This window comes from Ambystoma mexicanum, chromosome 4q, assembly GCF_040938575.1.
Source record: "Ambystoma mexicanum isolate Mex_15411 chromosome 4q, UKY_AmexF1_1, whole genome shotgun sequence".
Lineage (NCBI taxonomy): Eukaryota > Metazoa > Chordata > Amphibia > Caudata > Ambystomatidae > Ambystoma > Ambystoma mexicanum.
In genome coordinates, this window is record NC_090928.1 from 1,234,970,517 (window position 1) to 1,234,989,685 (window position 19,169).

The window sequence follows — 19,169 nt, forward strand, 5'->3', positions numbered from 1 at the left end:
GAGTTCCCGCCCACAGGGATGGGAACATTTCTGTGCACAGCAAATGACTCTCTCAAATTTGATTTGTCGCCTACATGCGGCCATACCATTCCAGGTGCTGCCCCCGGTCACGTCATGCCAGTCCTTTTCTGTCACCTAGGCTGTACCTCACTGATGACTAGTCTAGCAGAGAAGGTGGGAGGGCCTGTGGCGGAAGGGTGGCAGACTCTGGACTACGAGTACAGTATGAGTAACATTTACGTACTCATGTACCACCCCCAATCCCACATAAGTGGAAGGGGGGGTGCAGGTTTTGTCAAACCAGCATTCACACACTGAAGGGGTAGTGGCACTGACGCCAAACACACTGTCTGCCTGTCCAAATCGAGCCATCACACAGGAACTGGAGTCCAAGCTGTAGTTCCAACAGAAAGCAGGGGGCAAGGCCCCATTGGTGGCTCTGACAATGACCTCCAAAGAAACATGTCTCTGAAAGCCAACATAGCCCGCCTTGCTCGAACGGCATGAGTGTAAAGACTCTTTGGAGACAGCATACCCTGGGACTTTTATGCTTTGATGATGCAAGAGCCTGGAGAGTGGGCAAGGTCCCAGACATCAGCTGCCTGACGCTTTGTCGCCATCTGCTTCCATCTGCCTCCAGGCATGCTGCTGTGTCTGGTTGGGCGCACACTGCCTCAACCCTCCTTCGCCAGCTTAACATCAAGACAAGGGTCCACAATAAGTCCCTCCTACCTGCCTCCAGCTAACACACACATAATTGCATCACAGAACACACAGGCCCTGCCATGGCTCCAGTTACAACCAGAGGACTCTCCAGAGTGTGGATGTCCAAAAATTCAAGCAACCCCATGATCCCCTCATGAAAAGCCACCTAGGACAACAATTCCTCCTCTTGCTGGTCCCCATGTCCCCCAAATCTTCTGTGTCCAAGGGGGATGGGATAAGCGCCCAAGGAGGCAGAGATGGAGGCTACAACTGCAGCTTCAGAAGAACTGGTGTCGGAGGTGGTGGCCCCAATGATATAGACTTCCCACCGGAATCAATGGAACAATGCTTTTTACAGACTTGGCAACTACAGGGACCGGCAGAACTACTGGGACACTGGATTTGTCAGCCACATCTCAAGGATTAAATCCTGTGAATAGCTCTGCATGACTGGGGACTGCAAAAACCAGTCTTACCAAGAGAACTGGCAGGCCAGAGCCCAGGAAGATGCTCTTCTGCGCTAAAATCCATGGGTTTACGAACACCAGAGGCAAAGATGAGATGGGGAGGTCAATTGTCTGAGAAAGGGACAACCTTAGTCTGAGCCGACCACTGTACTCTCTGGGCAAAGGTGAGGGGGTCCGAGGCAAAATGAGAGCTTGTCACTGTCTGAAGGCCCAAAGGTCCACAGGGACCTTAGGTGTCACAGGCGCTTCAGCCAGTGGGCAACATTTGTCACTTTTCTTGCCTTCGGTCTTCCGACGCAAGAATTTGGCTTGCTTGTGCAACTTGTGGGGACTTCAGCCTTGCCGGAATGCTAGTTTACCATAACCCCCCTTGGAGGAGGACAGACTTCACCCTTCGGTGCGCCTTGTTAGGAACGTTGCCATGCCAAAACATTTGTCGCCTGCAAACAACTTAGAGGAGCTGGGTGGCTTAGCCCGTTTAACATAGTTGTCTGCCACAACCTCGTTAAAGCAGGCCCGACCCTTGGAAACAGACTCCGCCTGAATGTATGGTGAACGTCGACCGCCCACCCAGACTCAGCCACTGAAGTGGGGAACCTCAGAAAAAAAGCCTCTGCTGGGCAAAGTATCACTAGCACACCTCCTGGACCCAGAAACTGCCAGGAAGTAGCATACTGTGCCAGAGTGCCCAAATGCAAGAAAGATTACTTAATGCTGCTTTTTCCACCTCCGGGAACTCTAGAAGATGTTGCGGTGCTGTAAGAGAGCGTGGACCAACAAGGGGTGTCAGCAGGTGCAACAGCCCCAATGATTTCTAAGCCCAAACACACCAGGATAGAGTGAATGAGGATCTGATGCAGAGACCGGTTTCTGGCAGCACACAGGCTGCACAACCAACTTCACAATGCATAGGAGAGGGAAGAGAAAGTGCCGCCGGGGACCAGAGAACGGCATAACAAAAACTAAAAAATAAGAGGAAGTAAGAAAAACAGCAGTGCTATGAATGTATCTGTTATGAAGAGGCTGGCGCAGTCAGCTAAGGCATGTAACAGTATTTATTTAGGTTACATATAAGGGAAGAAGACCCCCAACACTCAGAGGCTCCTCTCCTTCAACACTTTCCTCCAACTGACCCACTTAGAACATTATCCGTAAGATGCAACCAGAACATTCCATGACATCACACAGGGTTGAGACATCATTATATAGGGAAAGCATTGAAAGCTCCCTGCTTCCCTTAAGACATCACAACACATCTCCCCTTTTTTTTTTAACTTATACTATGAGCTTAAACCTTTAATTCAACAGAAAAATCACACGCACCATTCACAAACAACCGACACACCAACTAACAACAAGACACTGCAGCAACAGTCCCATGACGATCCACTCATCTATACATGGGCTCTCCTCACAGTGGCAATTCTATCCTTATTCCACACTTGCCCTCCGGTCACACGTACAGCCCCTTTCATGACTGCCACGACCCCGACAGGATCCGAATACAGAGATTCTCCTTTCCTCTTGACAACTCCCTTCCTTATCCTGACCCAATCTCCACACTCCACGCGCAATTCTTTCTTCCCTCTCTTGCGATTTTCGCGCATGACCCATTCGGATTTCTTCTTCACCAGTGACTTTCTCACTTCATCAACGACCAGATCCGTTTCTCTACTCCTACCAAGCCATGGCGGACATGCCATGGAATATGGCTTCCTGCCCCTCATAAGCTCGAACGGGCACAGACCTGTTGTCGCATGAGGTGCCATCCTCAAAGCCCATATCCTACTCTGTATCATGGCTATCTTATCCTGACCACACTCCTCACCCATCCGAATACTCTCCATCACACACCTATTCATTCTTTCAACTACCCCGTTGGATTCGGGATGGTACAAGGAAGTTCTTTTGTGGTCAACTCCACACTTCCTTAAATAACTGGTAAAGTTACCACATATGAACTGGGGACCATTGTCCGTCAATACACTTTCCGGTAGGCCTTCATTGGCAAAAAATCTCCTGCAATGTCTTTATCATACTCTCTCCGGTGATGTTTCTCACAATCTTAAAATGCACCCATCTAGAAAACAGGTCTACGACCAGAACAATGAATTTTCCACGACCGTAACCTAACTCCACAGGACCTAGAATATCCATAGCTATCTCGCTCCATATCCTTGATGGGAGGCCCACATCCACCAACGGTTGCTTCTTGGCCACAACTCCCTTCCCACTCTTGATGCAAAATTGACAATTAGCTAAGTAATTTTCAATCTCTCTATCAAAACCAGGCCACCAATATTCTTGTCTCAACACCCCTTTGGTTTTTGTAACGCCTATGTGACCACAATGCGCTAACTCTATCACCTTTTTCCTCAACCCTATCGGGACTACCGCTCTTCCCCACCTGAATAAAATCCCATCCATGACAGACAACTCATCCTTCACTTCCCAAAACGGCTTCACCCCCTTTGCCAGATTCACTTTATTCGGCCATGCCGTTGACACCACATAAGGAATTACCTTGCTCATGGTCTCATCTTTCTTCACCTCATCGAACCACTCCTGTTTGGACACAATACCGTCGGTATTGATAAATACTAAATCCATTTCTTCACTGTCCACAACATCAGAATCAGAAACTCTCACCCTTGACAAATTATCCGCGAATATGTTATCCTTTCCTGGAATGACCTCCATCTTAAAACAATGTGTCTGCATCCTGGTGACCCAACCTGCCACTCTACGGGAAACTTTATCTAGGCCCTTACTTTCGAATATAGCCTTAAGTGGTTTGTGATCTGTGCGGATTACAAATTCTACTCCCCACACAAAATTCCTGAATCGTTCTACAGCCTAGAAGCACGCCAATGCCTCCTTTTCAATAACAGACTATCTCAAATCTGCTCCCTTGAGACCTCTCGATGCATGTGCTATCACCTCTTCAGACCCATCATCCTGCTTTTGAGATAATACCGCCCCGAGTCCATACTCACTAGCATCTACAGTAATGATAGACAGTCTCGTCGTGTCAAAACATCCTAAAGGAGGGGCTAAGTTTATATCTTCCTTTATTCTATTAAATTCCAAGTCACATTGACTATTCCACACAAAATCAACACCTTTCCTCAGAACTTTTCTCATCTCTTGCACTTTGTCAGCATAATTTACCACAAATTTTTGATAAAATTCCGTCATTCCGAGAAAAGACCTCAATTCACTCTTATTACAAGATCTCTCCCACTCTCCTTATGGCATTTACCATCTCCTCTTTGGGTATAATGCCGTCCCCCGATACTTCATGTCCCAAATAGTCCACATTTGTCACGGCAAATTTGCACTTCTCTTCTCTCAGCGTGATACCCCTATCCTTAAATATCTTCAACACTTTGTATAGATTCCCATCATGCTCCTCCAAAGTCACTCCACTCACCAAGACATCATCTTGAAAACAGAACACGCCCTTCACTCCTCTCAAAAGGCGATCCATTATTTTCTGAAACACAGAGGAGGCAGATGCCAACCCAAAAGGCATTCTCCTAAACTGGAACACTCCCTCATGCGTCGCAAACGCTGTAAATTTTCTGCATGTCTCCTCTAACTCCACCTGATGATAGGCCGACGTCATATCTAGTTTGGAGAAATACTTCCCCCCCCACCAACCATGGTCAGCAACTCACCCATGTTGGGTAGCGGGTGCCTGTCCACTAACACGCACTTATTCAACTCACGCATATCCACACACAATCTTATGTCCCCTGAACTTTTCTTCACTACTACGACTGGGGAAACCCATTCAACACCCCCAGCTCTCTCGATCACTCCTGTCTTTAACAATTTCTGCAATTCTTGTTTAACACTATCCCGCAAGGCAAAAGGCACCGGTCTGAGTTTGGCTACGGTGGGCACACTACCGCTTTTTAGCAATATTTGATGTTGAAAACCCTTTATTCTTCCCAAGCTCTCATCAAACACTTTACCAAACTCTCTCGCGTACTTGCAGGACATCGTGGATGCCTCTGACACTTGCAAAACTTGCTCGGGGTGGTTGGGGTCTAGTCTGATTCCTAAATTCTTCTGCTCTCTCCATCCCAATAAGGATTGTCCCTTTTTTGTTACATACACTTTCCCATCACAACCGCGACCTTTAAACTCAAATCTACTCCACACATATCCTAGTAAATCAATTTTATCTTGGTTGTAGCCTCCCGGATTTATGTCGGGTTCAGACAACGCTGACACCTTCCCCTTCATCTCGTCTTCAAAAACACTCCTGGACACTTTTGATCCTGAGTCTGCCATCATTGATACCTTACACCCATTCACTGCCACCACGGCATAGGGACACTCACAATCATCCGTGTTTCCACCACTGGCTACAACATTAACTGTGTTCACAATAACATTTGTCAATGCCAACGCAGTGTCTTCTTCTGATGATTCATCATCCTCATCCTCTACAATCAGGATCTTCTTTTGCCCCGTTTGGCCAAATTGATAGTTCTTGCAACACGTGGAAATATGTCCTCTCCTTTTGCATTTCTTGCATACAGCCTTTCGCCCTGGGCACACTACAGAGGATGCAAAGTGCGTCGCACTGGCACATCGATAACACAATCTCTCGCCCCTTTTTTCCTCTCTTGTCGCTTCTCTGTGCCGACACTTGGTTTCTCTTCTGCGTTGTTCCTCTCCTTCTGCCTGTTTCTTCCTTTCCTTTTGTTCTTCCCTTCACCCACATTCCGCACCTCCTGCCTGTTTTCCTTAGGATCACTTCCTTCAGTCTTGGAGAGCTTGGCAACACATGCCAGAGAGTGCTCCACATGCTTGGCCAAGTCCAATACTTCATCCAAATTTGGCTCGTCCTTCAGCCAGAGTTCCCCACGTATTTTATTCGAGTGGCAATGCGTCATGAATTGATCGCGGATATGCTCATCAAAACTTCCTTGAAATTTGCACGTCAGTGCAAGGTGACGGAGAGCGGTGACGTAGTCTTCAACAGATTCCCCGTGAGCCTGGATCCGCATGCGGAAGTTATACCGCTCCAAAATTGTACTTCTTTTGGGGTTGAAATGTTTATCTAATTTGAGCAGAGCCGATTCAAATTCATTCAAGTCATCTCCGCTTCCATCACCTACCAACTGAGGAAGTGTCTCGAAAATCGAAAATCCTCTGTCCCTCATAACCTAGGAAGTGCAATAGCAATGCCACTTTTCTTTCACTAGAATATGCTGTTCCGCCAGCTGCCCTCATATAGTGCATAAATCCTTTTCGCCACTGGGGCCAAGCAATCTTCGCCGCACCTGGAGTGGGCATGAAAATGGGCGGGCCAGATATGCCAGGTAATGCTGCCATGCTTTTGTACGAAAATATACTTCTCCTAGCTCAATCCTTGCTAGGTTTGTTGCACCAGTTCAACAAGGCGTGTATCCGCCGTGACAGTTCACCTTTGGAACTCAACGCAGTAAGAGATCATTTTTCTCTTTGTCATCTGCTAGGGACATATGGTAGCGAAGTCCGGCGTCTTCCCCACGCTGGCGAGTGTGTGTGTGTGGGCCGGGATCAGCAGGGGCGCTAACCGGAGCTGAAGGCACTTACTTGCACAAACGTTGCAGGGACACGGTGGTCGCTCGGCGCTTCGGAAGCGGAGCGACTTTCCCTGAGGCCGTGATCACTCGACGGCTGCTCGGCGCGCTGCTAGGAAGCGGTGCAGACCTCCTTGAACTTCTCCCACTGCAGCTTCGGTCGTTTCTTCAGGGACGCCGGAATGGGGCCTCAGCATCCGCCGTTGTGTGGCGGGCCGCTCAACGCAAAGAGGAGGCGGAGCAGCCCACTGCCAGTCGTTTACTTCTCTGGCGGCGCCGACACTTCTCCCCACAGCGGCTTCTACCTCACGGAGCACTTTCAAACTCCGTCCTCCAGGCTGCTTAGAGGAGGCACGGGCGGAGCAGACGTCGGGGCGATGCGATCGCCTGCTGCAGGCCGCGACTCGACGCTGGCAGATGCTGGGGGTCTCCTTTGACCTGTCTGCGGGACCTCAATATCCCATCCTCGTCGCCATTGTTATGAAGAGGCTGGCGCAGTCAGGTAAGACATGTAACAGTATTTATTTAGGTTACATATAAGGGAAGAAGACCCCCAACACTCAGAGGCTCCTCTCCTTCAACACTTTCCTCCAACTGACCCACTTAGAACATTATCCGTAAGATGCAACCTGAACATTCCATGACATCACACAGGGTTGAGACATCATATAGGGAAAGCATTGAAAGCTCCCTGCTTCCCTTCAGACATCACAACACAATCACCCAACCTCCATCCCATCTGGCAAGGAGAGAAGGACGGGCGAGGCTGTTTGCACCCATATATGTGACCAAATAAACGTGCCTCTGTCCCTTCCCAGCAGACGTGAACTCCCTCAAATATAATGGGAAGAGACAAGGAGTACATAGTGTACATTGATGTACAAATGTCCAATATCTTAAGAAACCCCACAAGTATTGAATTTATACAATTTAAGTACAGCTTCCAAAGTTCTGAGAAAGAGGGTCTGTGGAGAAGTTTAGAGGAAAAGAAATCAAAAATTGTAGGGAAGACCATAGCCCAAATATCTCAAAGAAATTGACTAAATACATTAAGCTTACTTGCAGGAAATTAAGGCACAGGGTCTTTAACTGTACAAGGAAAGGAGAGGCTCAAACAAAGTTCCCACCGACAACTTCAGTCCAAGCTCCCAAATCCACAGAAATATAGAATTTTACCAGGCATATCTTTTTTGATTTTTTATTGTTTGGCAGAATAATCAAGCTTGCAATTTGATCTTTATATATACACAATCTAAATGAATATTGCACACACTAATTACAATTGTAATAAAAAGAAAACTAAAAGAAGAAACATTCATATCATGAAAATACAATGTACACTAGCTAGTTACATTTAAAACTTATTTAACAAGGTAGCATCAATAAGAAATATGAATGAGGAATCTAGAGATTCTAAAAATTCTAGAATTCAATTATATACATTGGTGCTACACAAAACTCATATTACAATTGTCGGATCCGACGGCCACCAGAGGGCGCGCGGATGGAGGTAGCAAGCTGAAGCCTCTCCGCGTCCTTGGCACCCTAAAACTGCAAATGTGCCCCCATTTGCTTTAATAATTTGCACGCTCGAGGAACCATCGGACTTGGTGAAGGTGTGAGGCATCATTTGAGAGAAAACATGACAGAAATCTGACCCGCACAAGGGGAGAACCATGGACTGCGCCTATAATCAGAGAATGGCCTGGTCGTCGATCGAGTGGCAGCGGGGCACATTGTTCCAGGCCCGCTATTGGTGCCCTTGGTGTGCACTACCTGAGCTCGAACAGAACATCAGTGAGGAAATCCGCCCTCCCTCAGCCCATCTACACGGGGGGCGGTGAGAGTGCAGAGACGTCGTGGAGGCGGCCGCTGGCGTGCGGCCCAAGCCGTTGTCCGTGCCCCGGAGCAGGCAGTGAAAACCTCCACGCACAATAGTAAGAGCGGCGTATGACCAAAGGGCACACTGAAGAAGAGGGAAGGCCCAGAGTGGTACAACCACAACCCCTCAGTAAACGCCTTGCACACGATAACACTCGCAGGAGAGCCTCAACCTGATGAACTTTGCTCTGAGGCCATCACGGTGACAAAAAAAAACGCCAAAGTGCAGTGAAACGGACTGCGGCCGGGTCCGAGCCACCTTCCAGACTGGTGAGTCGGGGACAAGGGGAAGTTCTGTACCAATCTGGACATTTCATAGCGCCATCAACACAGCTTGAGCCCCCAATCCCCTCACCTTGCACCTTCCCCAGATTGTGTGTCACGCCTCTTGGCCCTGGCACATGCTGCCCTCCTAGCCTCCGCATCAGGATTAACTGAGCAACAGACAAGCACAGTACCCCGAGAAGGACGTGTGCTGCAACTCCCCACTTAGATCTGTCCCCACGAAGCCCGGCTCACGGCCTGCCTCCCTCGACCCCTCCACCCCGCTGCAGAGGGAGAAAGCCCGGACGGACCTAAACCATAGCCTAACGTACTCCATGCTGCAACTGTGCTGTGAAAATACGTTCCCAGGCATCGGACACCGCGCTACCACTGTGGCAGGGAGTGGTGGCAGATTGGAGTCAAACAGTACGGCCCCCACAACGTTGTCACAGAGAACTTCTCATAGTGAAGCCCCCCCACAATAGCGATTTCCACAGGGGCCGACAAAGTAATTACCAACTGGTGAGATGGCCCTCACTGATGAGATGAGCGCATCAGTATGCCACCTTCTCCGAACACAAGCACAGGATGCATGAATGCATTATACTGGGAATATTGCTTAGCATATCATAAAGCCAATCACTGTTGCAGAGTTTCACTGGAGGACTTCTAGAGGTGCGTGGCCCCCAATAAGGGGCGGGTGCCCGCTTGTCTCCTGCAGTGTCAGCGGATTCATCCGCGTTGAGCAGGTAATGTCCATTAAACCACCCCACAAAGTGGCACTTCCTTCTAATACATTATCTGGTCAACATACCCAATTCACGGAACGGCATCTCTCCTCATCTTCCAACATTGGCTTCAGTGCACGGTGCTTGACCACTGCAACTCTGAGGCGCACTCCAATCGAGAACTGTAACACATGAGCTATAAGGAACACTTAGCCAAATTCGCATTCACAAGTGATACCAGGGACACTTTCTTGAACATTGAGACAAAAATGGCAACCGACAACAAAGACTCAACAGCTACCAATGGAGACATTGCTGCCATACTCGATGAAATAAGGGGAATGTGCACAGACATCAGAAACAAAATTGATCAAATGGACAGTCTAAAAGAGGTGGAGCATAATCAGTCATCCCTGGACACAGTTGAAATACAAATGGATGTCAGTCTAGCTGAAATCGAACGACGAGAGCCAGACATGTTGTTGAAAATGGACGATTTCGAGAATCAGGAGAGGCGTAACAATCGCCGCTTCTTTGGAATTCCTGAAACCGGGGGAGATCTGCTTCTCTTTGATGATGACTCCATAGACTCCACGTAAATTGAATTGGGTGACTGGGGTGGGGAAGGGAAGAAGAAAAAAAGTCAAATGTCACTCAGTCACACGACAAAATCTGCATGGCACTTACCACAATAGATGGAGAAAACACATTCGAGCAATATGAAAGACACAAGCAAACAGATGGACAATATCGTCACTGTCGATGGCGGAACCAATAAAGACTTGTAGGGTCAATACCCTTCGAATATGCACACTCAACATCAAAAGTTTGAACTCGCCAACAAAAAGGACCCTGGTCTCCAGAGAAATCAAGAAGTCAAACATTGACATTCTATTCCTACAGGAAACTAGATACCAGAGAGGAGAGGAACGTAACATACCAAGTAACCTTGTGGGAGACACATACTGGAGCTCGAATATGGTTTAAAAAGCTGGGAGTTGGGATCCTGATCCGTAAGGGACTACACATGAAAATTACAAATACCTGGTCTGATAAGGAGGGGAGGGCGCGCCTTGTTTCCGGTCTAATCGAAAACATACAAGTTACGCTCGCAACAATCTACGCACCAAACCAAGGCCAAAAGAGATTCCTATGAAGAACCACAGACAAAATGATTAGCCGGGCACAGGGTCACCTCGTGGTAGGCAGAGACGTTTAACACATGGATGAACACAGATATTGACAGACAGACTAAAACCAACAGCCATAACGATCCCCAAAAACAGGAGATCGCAGAGGTCAACTCAGCTCTCGGGATGTGGGACAGCTGGAGACAACTTCACCCTCATGAAAAGGCCTTCACCTTTTATTCTGCTCCACATATTACCCTCACGAGAATGGATTATATCTTCGCCTCCACAGACCTATTGGACGGGATGAACGACTTCACCATCCACCCTATTGCATGGTCTGATCATGATATGGTCATCTTAGACCTTCATTGGGAAGGACTCCCACATCAGAACTCGAAATGGAGATGCAATGAACATCTTTGGAAGGACACTGTCTTCAAACAAGAACTTGAGAACGAGATCGAACAGTTCTTTATTACCAACGATACACAAGACATCAGGAAGGAAATGATATGGGAGGCAGCCAAAGCCACATGCAGAGGCAATTTCATCAGGGAAGGGGCCCAAAAGAGAAGGGAGAGGACTCGCATTGAAACGAATCTCAGAAACAAGATCAAGACAAGATCAAGACCTGCTCAGTCTGTCCCGGAGAAGAGACAACTACATCTTTCAGGGAGGAATTCAAAGCACTAGAAGAAGGAAAAATAGTATGAAACGTACAATTCCTAAAACAAACATTTTACAAGAAAGGGGCTAAGACTGATGCCATCCTAGCGGCTCATCTACGCAAACAGCGAGCCAAACCATGGATTACGGAGATAGAGAAACCAAAGTCTGACCACGCCGCATGAAAAAATCAACACGCCCCAAGAAATACAAGTCATTCGCCGTCTTTATGAAGAATTATACTGCAATGTAGAGAGAACGCCCGTCGAAGAAATTGACACATACATCACAGAATCACTCTTGCTGTCCCTCTCCGCAACAGAACCCGAGGCCTTGGAAGTTCCTATCACATTGGAAGAAGTAAAACAGGCCATTCAATGCCTAAAGCTGGGTAAGGCACCTGGCGATGACGGATTTACCCCTAGCTTTTACAAAATGTTCTCCTCACTCCTCTCCCCCTTCCTAACGACTCTCTAACAACATACCAGAAATAGGCTCAGCGCCCCACCTCCCCAATTTGCCCAAGCCCTGCTCCCGGTGATACCTAAAGATGCCAACGTCCCTAAGCAATGCAGCTTGTATCTCCCAATATCATCCTCGACATAGATGCAAAAATATACACCAGAATACTTGCAGCCAGGCTGGAGAAACACCTACCTAAATTGATACATCCTGACCAGGTGGGTTTCATCATGGGACGACAAGGTGCCGACACAATGAGAAAAACACTTCACCTGATTAACAAAGTGCAAAAAAGGGACGGAGACCCTACGCTTCTCTCATTGGACGCTGAGAAAGCGTTTGATAGGGTAGCCTGGGACTTCGACAGTCTTGATGAAGGTAGGTCTTGGTCTGAAAATGCTGCGTGGGGTCAAAGCAATATACACCTTCCCCAAAACTAGTGTGGCAGTTAACGGCAGATACTCTCAATGGTCTGAGCTGAAAAGGGGGACCAGGCAAGGATGCCCACTGTCTGCAATTCTCTGTTCTCTCACTGGAACCCCTGGCCCAGAAGCTCAAACAGGACACATGTGCAGAGGGAATCACGGTCGGAGGCCGTACATACAAACTAGGTCTTTACGCTGATGACATACTTCTACACGTAACAAACCCCCTAACCTCAATTCCGTCTGCAATGGATACGATTAAAGCATAAGGCCAACTGGCGGGTCTTAAAATAAATACAGGGAAATCGATCATCCCTCCTGTAGGTAAAGACAAAGATGACACAGAAGCACGATTTGCACCCTTGGGGATGAAAGTCAGCCTAACAACCCTGCGATATTTAGGCATCAATGTTACCCGCTCACTTGAAGACCTCTATGAATTGCCCCCTCCCGATCTTGGTTATCGAAGTGGGTCTCAAGAAATGGGTCAAACTCACGATCATGTGGATGGGGAGATTAAACGCCAGCAAAATGTTAATCTTACCCAGACTTCTATATTTGTTCCAAATGCTCCTCATCTGAATGCCAGATACCTTCTTCACTATAGTCAAGCACGCAATATCCATGTTTTTATGGCAGAACAAAAAATCTAGAATCCCACACACACTTCCCGGCTGTGAAAGGATAATGGGGGGTTGTACTTATGCTACAAAGCGTATAGCTGAGAATCCTGATACCACACCTTCAACAAAGAAAATACTTACACTGGGTGGATCTGGACAATTACCATCTGCAACCTTCGACTGTAGGAGAATGGCTCTGGGTACTCCGCTTTAAACTACTCAAGAGAATATGGGAACATCCCATACTCGGAACTTTGTGGAATGTGTGGAAGCAGGGAAAGTGAATGAGAGGGGTTACAACAAGGCCATCCCCATTGGGACACTTATGGGTCCCCGGAATTCGAGATGCCTGATGGGAGCGATGTATACAGCTCTAGTGGAAGTTGACAACTCCTCTGCCGAGGTGCTCAAAGCAAATGGGAGACCGACCTAGGACGAGAACTCTTCCCCCAAAATCTGGCACCACATCTGCAGAAAAACTGCAAAAACGTCCATTGCATGCCAATACAAACTCCACAGCATTAAACTGTTTCACAGATGGCAATACGATCCTATCAGATTAGCAAAAATGTACCAAACCACAGACCCGCATTGCTGGCATGGATGCGGAATCAAAGCCAACTACTGGCACATGTGGTGGGACTGCTCAGCCATACAGGTGTACTGGGTTGAACACCTTAGCTGGATTAAGGAAATAGATGGTATAACTAGGGAAAACACCTTACGATCCCTCTTGTTCGGACTTGATGAACAGGATGATACAGTCATCCAGCTTCTGAAAATGATTCACGGCTTATTCCTGGATGCCAAGGCATGTCTCGCCACCTTCTGGAAAAGGGTATCTCTCCCGCTGAAATCTGAATGGCTCATTGTAGCAAAAAACGTATATCAAATGGACAGTCCGACTGCTGCCCTTCATGGCGATCGCACCTCTGTGGACATAGCATGGATGGACTTGCGCATTTAATATGTTGAACCCTCGCAAAATGTGTGCGCTGTTCCTGCCAATTAATGGTGAGAATGATAACCAACTAACAATGCTCGAGTCATAATTACATATTTAATTTGTAGACAGCGAATATGCAGAACATCCTCTTTAGTGGCGTAACATCATCTTTTGTGGTGTTAATAACAATGAGAGTCTAGATTCTGGATTGTAAGTGTTGACAGTTTTTGGCGGGGGGTTGTGTACCCGGGGTCGTAAGGGATAGATTTTATGTTAACAACCTATTGAACTTATCCGAAGTTTTCGAATCGATATTGTTCACCACTGTTTCTAGGCTTGTTGCGATACTGTTCACTTTATGCAATTGCTGGAAAATCAAATTAAAAAAAAATGTCGGATCTAGTAGTGTAAATTCCTCATGTAGTTTTTGACCATATTTTTTAAGATTACCTTTTTAAATGTGACCTGTACAGCTTCTTTATCACATACTGGCTTCCTTTAAATTGAGAAACTCTAGAAATGTTATGGTTGCTATTCTAACCGATGTGCTATTTGTACTGAATATACTCCTCCACAATTCATCAGTCAGCATAATTTTATAATTTTATACTCAACAAGCAACATCTGAAATACTTAGAACGTCTCTGAATCAAAACTGGACATATAACTAGGAGATGCTGCAAAGTTTGTTTTCTGCAGAACCAACATAGGTTTTCACTCTTGGCAATGATCCCTCGTCTGGCCAAAATATCTCTTGTGGGCCACCAATTTAGCATAAACCTCAAGTACTGGTTTCTAAATTGAGGAGATGGGTGTTTCTTTTAATATTCTGCCATGTGATATCTATTGTGGATGAATAGAAGTATGTCAAATTCTACATATGTCTTACAGTTATTCTGAGTAAGTATCCAATCATACATGTACAATTTAATTCGGGCTTGTGCTGCATAACAAGTTCAATTGAAACATCAGCATATCAGGAATCTCCCATATGGTCAGTGATCAGGAAACCCTACAACTAATTCAACCATGAAAATATACAAGAAATAGGCCACCTGACTAATTGTCAAAATAAAAAACAAATCTAAAAACGTTAATGCTTTCTGTGCAAGTGTTCACAAATACTGGAAAGTACTCTCATCAAATTATGTAAATCACTGCTCTGTTAATTATGCCAAATTCAACTTTACACATGGTCTGATCATACCTGCTGTCATCACTAACATTATCCAGAGAGTTCGACAGATGTGTCGTTTCCCGTGAATTGCGCATGTAGAAGTCATTACCAACAGTTATCTTCAAGATTTCGGTCCCAACAGATTTACCAGGTTGGCTGAGTGGAGACCATCCCTGAAAAAGGAGAAATTATTAAACATGATTCACTGTCTTCTATATAATAAAATTGGCACGTCTTCATATTTTAATGTACTGTAACAAAAAAAAGTCATACACATTTCAGAGATTACTCATTTTAATTACCACATGTAAACAGCTAAACATGCTGGATGGAGTCAAACGAAAAGGATGAGGCTCCTTGATTCATGGGATAATGTCTGTGCTCTTGAACTTCGGCTCCCCAGTAACCCTGATGTGGGAAAACTGCTGCTTTGGTGACCGTCAATAAAAAGCGATCAAACTGCATACAGCGAGTCCTAAAGCGCACATGCCCATAGCTCCCAAACTTTCAAGTCTTCCACATTTCTGCTAAAGCCTCACACGAGTGGGTAGCGTGGCATGCAATGCACATGTAACAGGCAGAATAAGTGGGAACAATGACTTGTTGTGAACGTGTGTCGTTTTGGATTGTTTTTGTTTGCGAGGAGATGTACAAAGGAAATATATACAAGCCTGACACTACTTTGGGGCAGTAAACTAAACTAATTACTCCCGCACTGCATAGATCAACTTAATTGACTAGATCAGTCCCCGTGGCCACCTGACAAGTTAAGAAAGTGATGATAAAACTTGAATAAGCATTAATTAGAGAACCCAGAATGGACTTGGATGTGTTCGTCTGCAAGTTGTGTGTTGCAAAGAGCCGCAAAATACAAATCTTGCAGCCTGATAGCCGGCTGGCTTAGCGTCAAGGCAGGAAGCATGATATGATTAACCTAAAGATTGAGGATGCAGGCATGGCATCATCCTCGAGAGAGCTCGGGGTATTGGCAGAATATAAACATGCCTCTATAGCCAGCTTCACCTGTCCGCCACCGAGCAAGCGGGCGTCGTTAGAGGAAGTAGACAATCCGCAACTGGAAAATGAATGGAGGAAAACAATGAAGGGAAGTCAGCATGGCGATCGAGTCTGTCGAGAGAAGGAACACGCTAGGAGAGGGGGATAGCCTGCAGATTATGTATACCAAATCCAAAGTGCATTATTGACATGTCTTAAATATGTAAAAAAAGGAAGAAAAAGAATTACAGTTTAGCAAATACCAATCGTCATAAGGAATATCGAAATCAGACTTTCATCTTCTGAGAATACGTAATAATCCTCCATACTATATGTGCACACCCAAAAAACTGAAAACGAACATTTCAGAATTGAGGAGAGTCCCCTCCCTTACACTCAACACCCCGAACAGGCAAAGTAATTATGGAATAACTTTTGAGCATGTCATTGTTAGGAAAGTAAACCTCAAAAATGAAATTTTAATATTACTTTATGGCACCCTTAAACTTTTGGGTTTTCCAGGATTTTTTACCATTTTAGTTAACAGTCTCTCTTCTGCTGAAGTTCTGCTGTCGCCGCAACCATTGCTCAGGTGCTGCCGTATGGCAACCCATATGCCTTTCATGTACCCCAATGTGGCCCAGGATAAGTCTCTCACCCTACAGTAGTATCAAATTAGGCTGGTTGCAGCAGTAATTTGGTTTTGGCATCAACAAATGTGCAGTTGTTTTTACTGCATCAGAGCCCAATGTAGGGGTATGGTGGCTATTGGGGTAAACAGGCTTAGTCTGGATTTCCGACCCAGACTGTTTAGTGTTCAGCAATTCTTTAGGGCCAGCCCAAGGACTGGCTGCCAGTACCCTTGTGTGTCTGCCTGGTGCGCGATTGAAGGGCTAACTTAGGTGAGGCCCTAAGTGAATTTGCGTATCCAGGCAACACTGTGTGGCCTCACAACCGACCTAACTTCAAAATATAAACTAAGTTTGGATCCAGAGTCACTACAGTAGAGCGCAGCAGCAGATCCGTTTTTTTGCATCAAGGTAAACAACAATAAACCAATGTGCTCCTCATGCCAGGGCACAGAGGGTGCTTACCTTCTAGCAAGGGGTCTTCTCCTCAGTGATGTGACAAACGTGACTCTCTGGCCCCAAAGGTGACAGCTGGCCAAGATAGTCACTCTACACTCCCACCAGAGCACCTGTACCCTTGTGCAGGGTCTGCTTCAATCTCAAGAGTGCTCGCCATTTTACATGGTCGGCATAAGTTCCACCCCACAAGGTCCACAACCAACAGACCAGCACCTAGACAATCCCAAATGCCCTGCAAGGGCCTGAGGGTCCAACACATCAAGCTGCCAGTTTCTGAAGCTCCTCCACACCTTATGTCTTACAGGTGTCAGGGGCTCCCCAAATTGGAGGTGGACACACACCCACTGCTTCAATGGCTCCCGCTCCACCCGCCACCACGCACGCAGGACAAAGATTGTGGACTTGGGAGGCAGGCCAAAATGGGGAAGGCCGTGTGGGAGACCCGAGGCAGAGCCACAGCTTTGGTCCAGGGATTAACATACCGGGTGAGTGTGTGTGTTGTGTATGCAGGCGGACTGTATTCACCCGCTGGCAATAATAGGCAGGCTACCCCGAAGAGTACGAACACCAATGAAAGCACCAGAGTCTTGGTTCAGGTCAGAAATCAGGAACAGATTTATTACTGGCAGAGAAGAACAAGTTACTTCTTACCTTGTAACGTTCTTTCGATGGGATGTTCCTCCGACGTATTCTTTATCTTAGATATCTCCTTCCAGCTTTGCTGGCCTCGGAAAATTTTTCTTTAGAGGGCGCTGCGCGTCGACGTCCGCTGTGTCGATGTCCCTCGACAGCCGCCGTATCGACGTCAACGTCATCCTGCCAATAAAGGCTGCGCGCAGCGTCCGTTGCTCAGTTCCGTTTTGTAGCCCACAGTATTTCTGTCTGTACTAGACTAATCACCCTGAAGGAGCGTAAACTGCAACAACAAGGGAAGTAGTACTGCGGGGATGGATGGGAGGGTCGATAAGGAATACGTCGGAGGAACATCCCATCGAAAGAACGTTACAAGGTAAGAAGTCACTTGTTCTTCGAAGGGATTGTGTCCTCCGACGTATTCCTTATCTTAGATAGGCTCCCATAGCAGTATTCTATTATTGGAGGTGGAAGTACTGACTTCAGACTTCCTTTTATTGATGAATAGAGTGCAATACTGCCCTTCCAAACCTAGTCTCTTGACTGGAGGAGGAATCCGAGTTGTAAAATCGTGTAAAGGTATGGACGGACGACCATGTGGCGGCCGCACAAATGTCTTTAACCGGCACTTCTCTTTTGAGGGCCGATGAAGCTGCAATACCTCTGGTCGAATGAGCCCTAAGGTTTTGAGGGGGCTCTTTTCCTGCCAGTTTATAACATTCCAAAATGAATTGAATGATCCATCTGGAAATGGTCTGCTTAGTTATCGGTAACCCCAGCTTGTGACCTGCGTAGCCTACAAACAGCTGGTCTGCTCATCTTATCCTGGCCAGTCTACTGATGTAAAAACGTAAAGCCCTTCTAGGATCCAGCCTGTGTAACCTCTCTTCCTCTTTCCCCGGATGAGGAGGAGGATAGAAAGATGGCAGGGTAATCTTCTGAGTGATATGGAATTCAGAAACCACCTTTGGGAGGAAATAAGGCTTCACTTGCAGGACAACTTTGTCTTTGTGAAAGATTGTATGAGGGGGTTTACAAGAAAGAGCTTGTAACTCGCCCACCCTTCTAGCAGATGTAAGTGCTATTAATAAAACAGTTTTAAGGGTAAGAAATCTTAACGAACAAGAATGGAGTGGTTCGAAAGTTGTGCCCATCAGGAAAGTTAGGACTAAGTTTAAATCCCAAAGGGGAACCTGGAATGGTCTTGGGGGATAAACGTTAGTTAACCCCTTTTGAAACTGTATTACCAAGGGTAACTTGAAATAGGATGGTTCTTCCGCAGTGCGCTTAAAGATGGATAGCACTGCGAGATAGCCCTTAATGGTGCCAACTTGAAGGCCTGAATTCGCCAAATAGAGTAGGAAGGACAAAACCATTGGTGTACCACATGAAA

The 19,169-nt window shown here is 46.5% G+C and overlaps 1 protein-coding gene across 1 annotated transcript in view; it reads right to left on the reverse strand.

The window, feature by feature from the left end:
* Window positions 1–19,169, reverse strand: part of LOC138468303 (zinc finger protein 318-like) — a 768,785-nt gene that overhangs the window by 548,246 nt on the left and 201,370 nt on the right. The window contains exon 2 of the mRNA XM_069608797.1: window positions 15,090–15,232. Within this exon, the coding sequence (XP_069464898.1) occupies window positions 15,090–15,232 (143 nt within the window). The remainder of the gene's footprint in view (window positions 1–15,089; window positions 15,233–19,169) is intronic.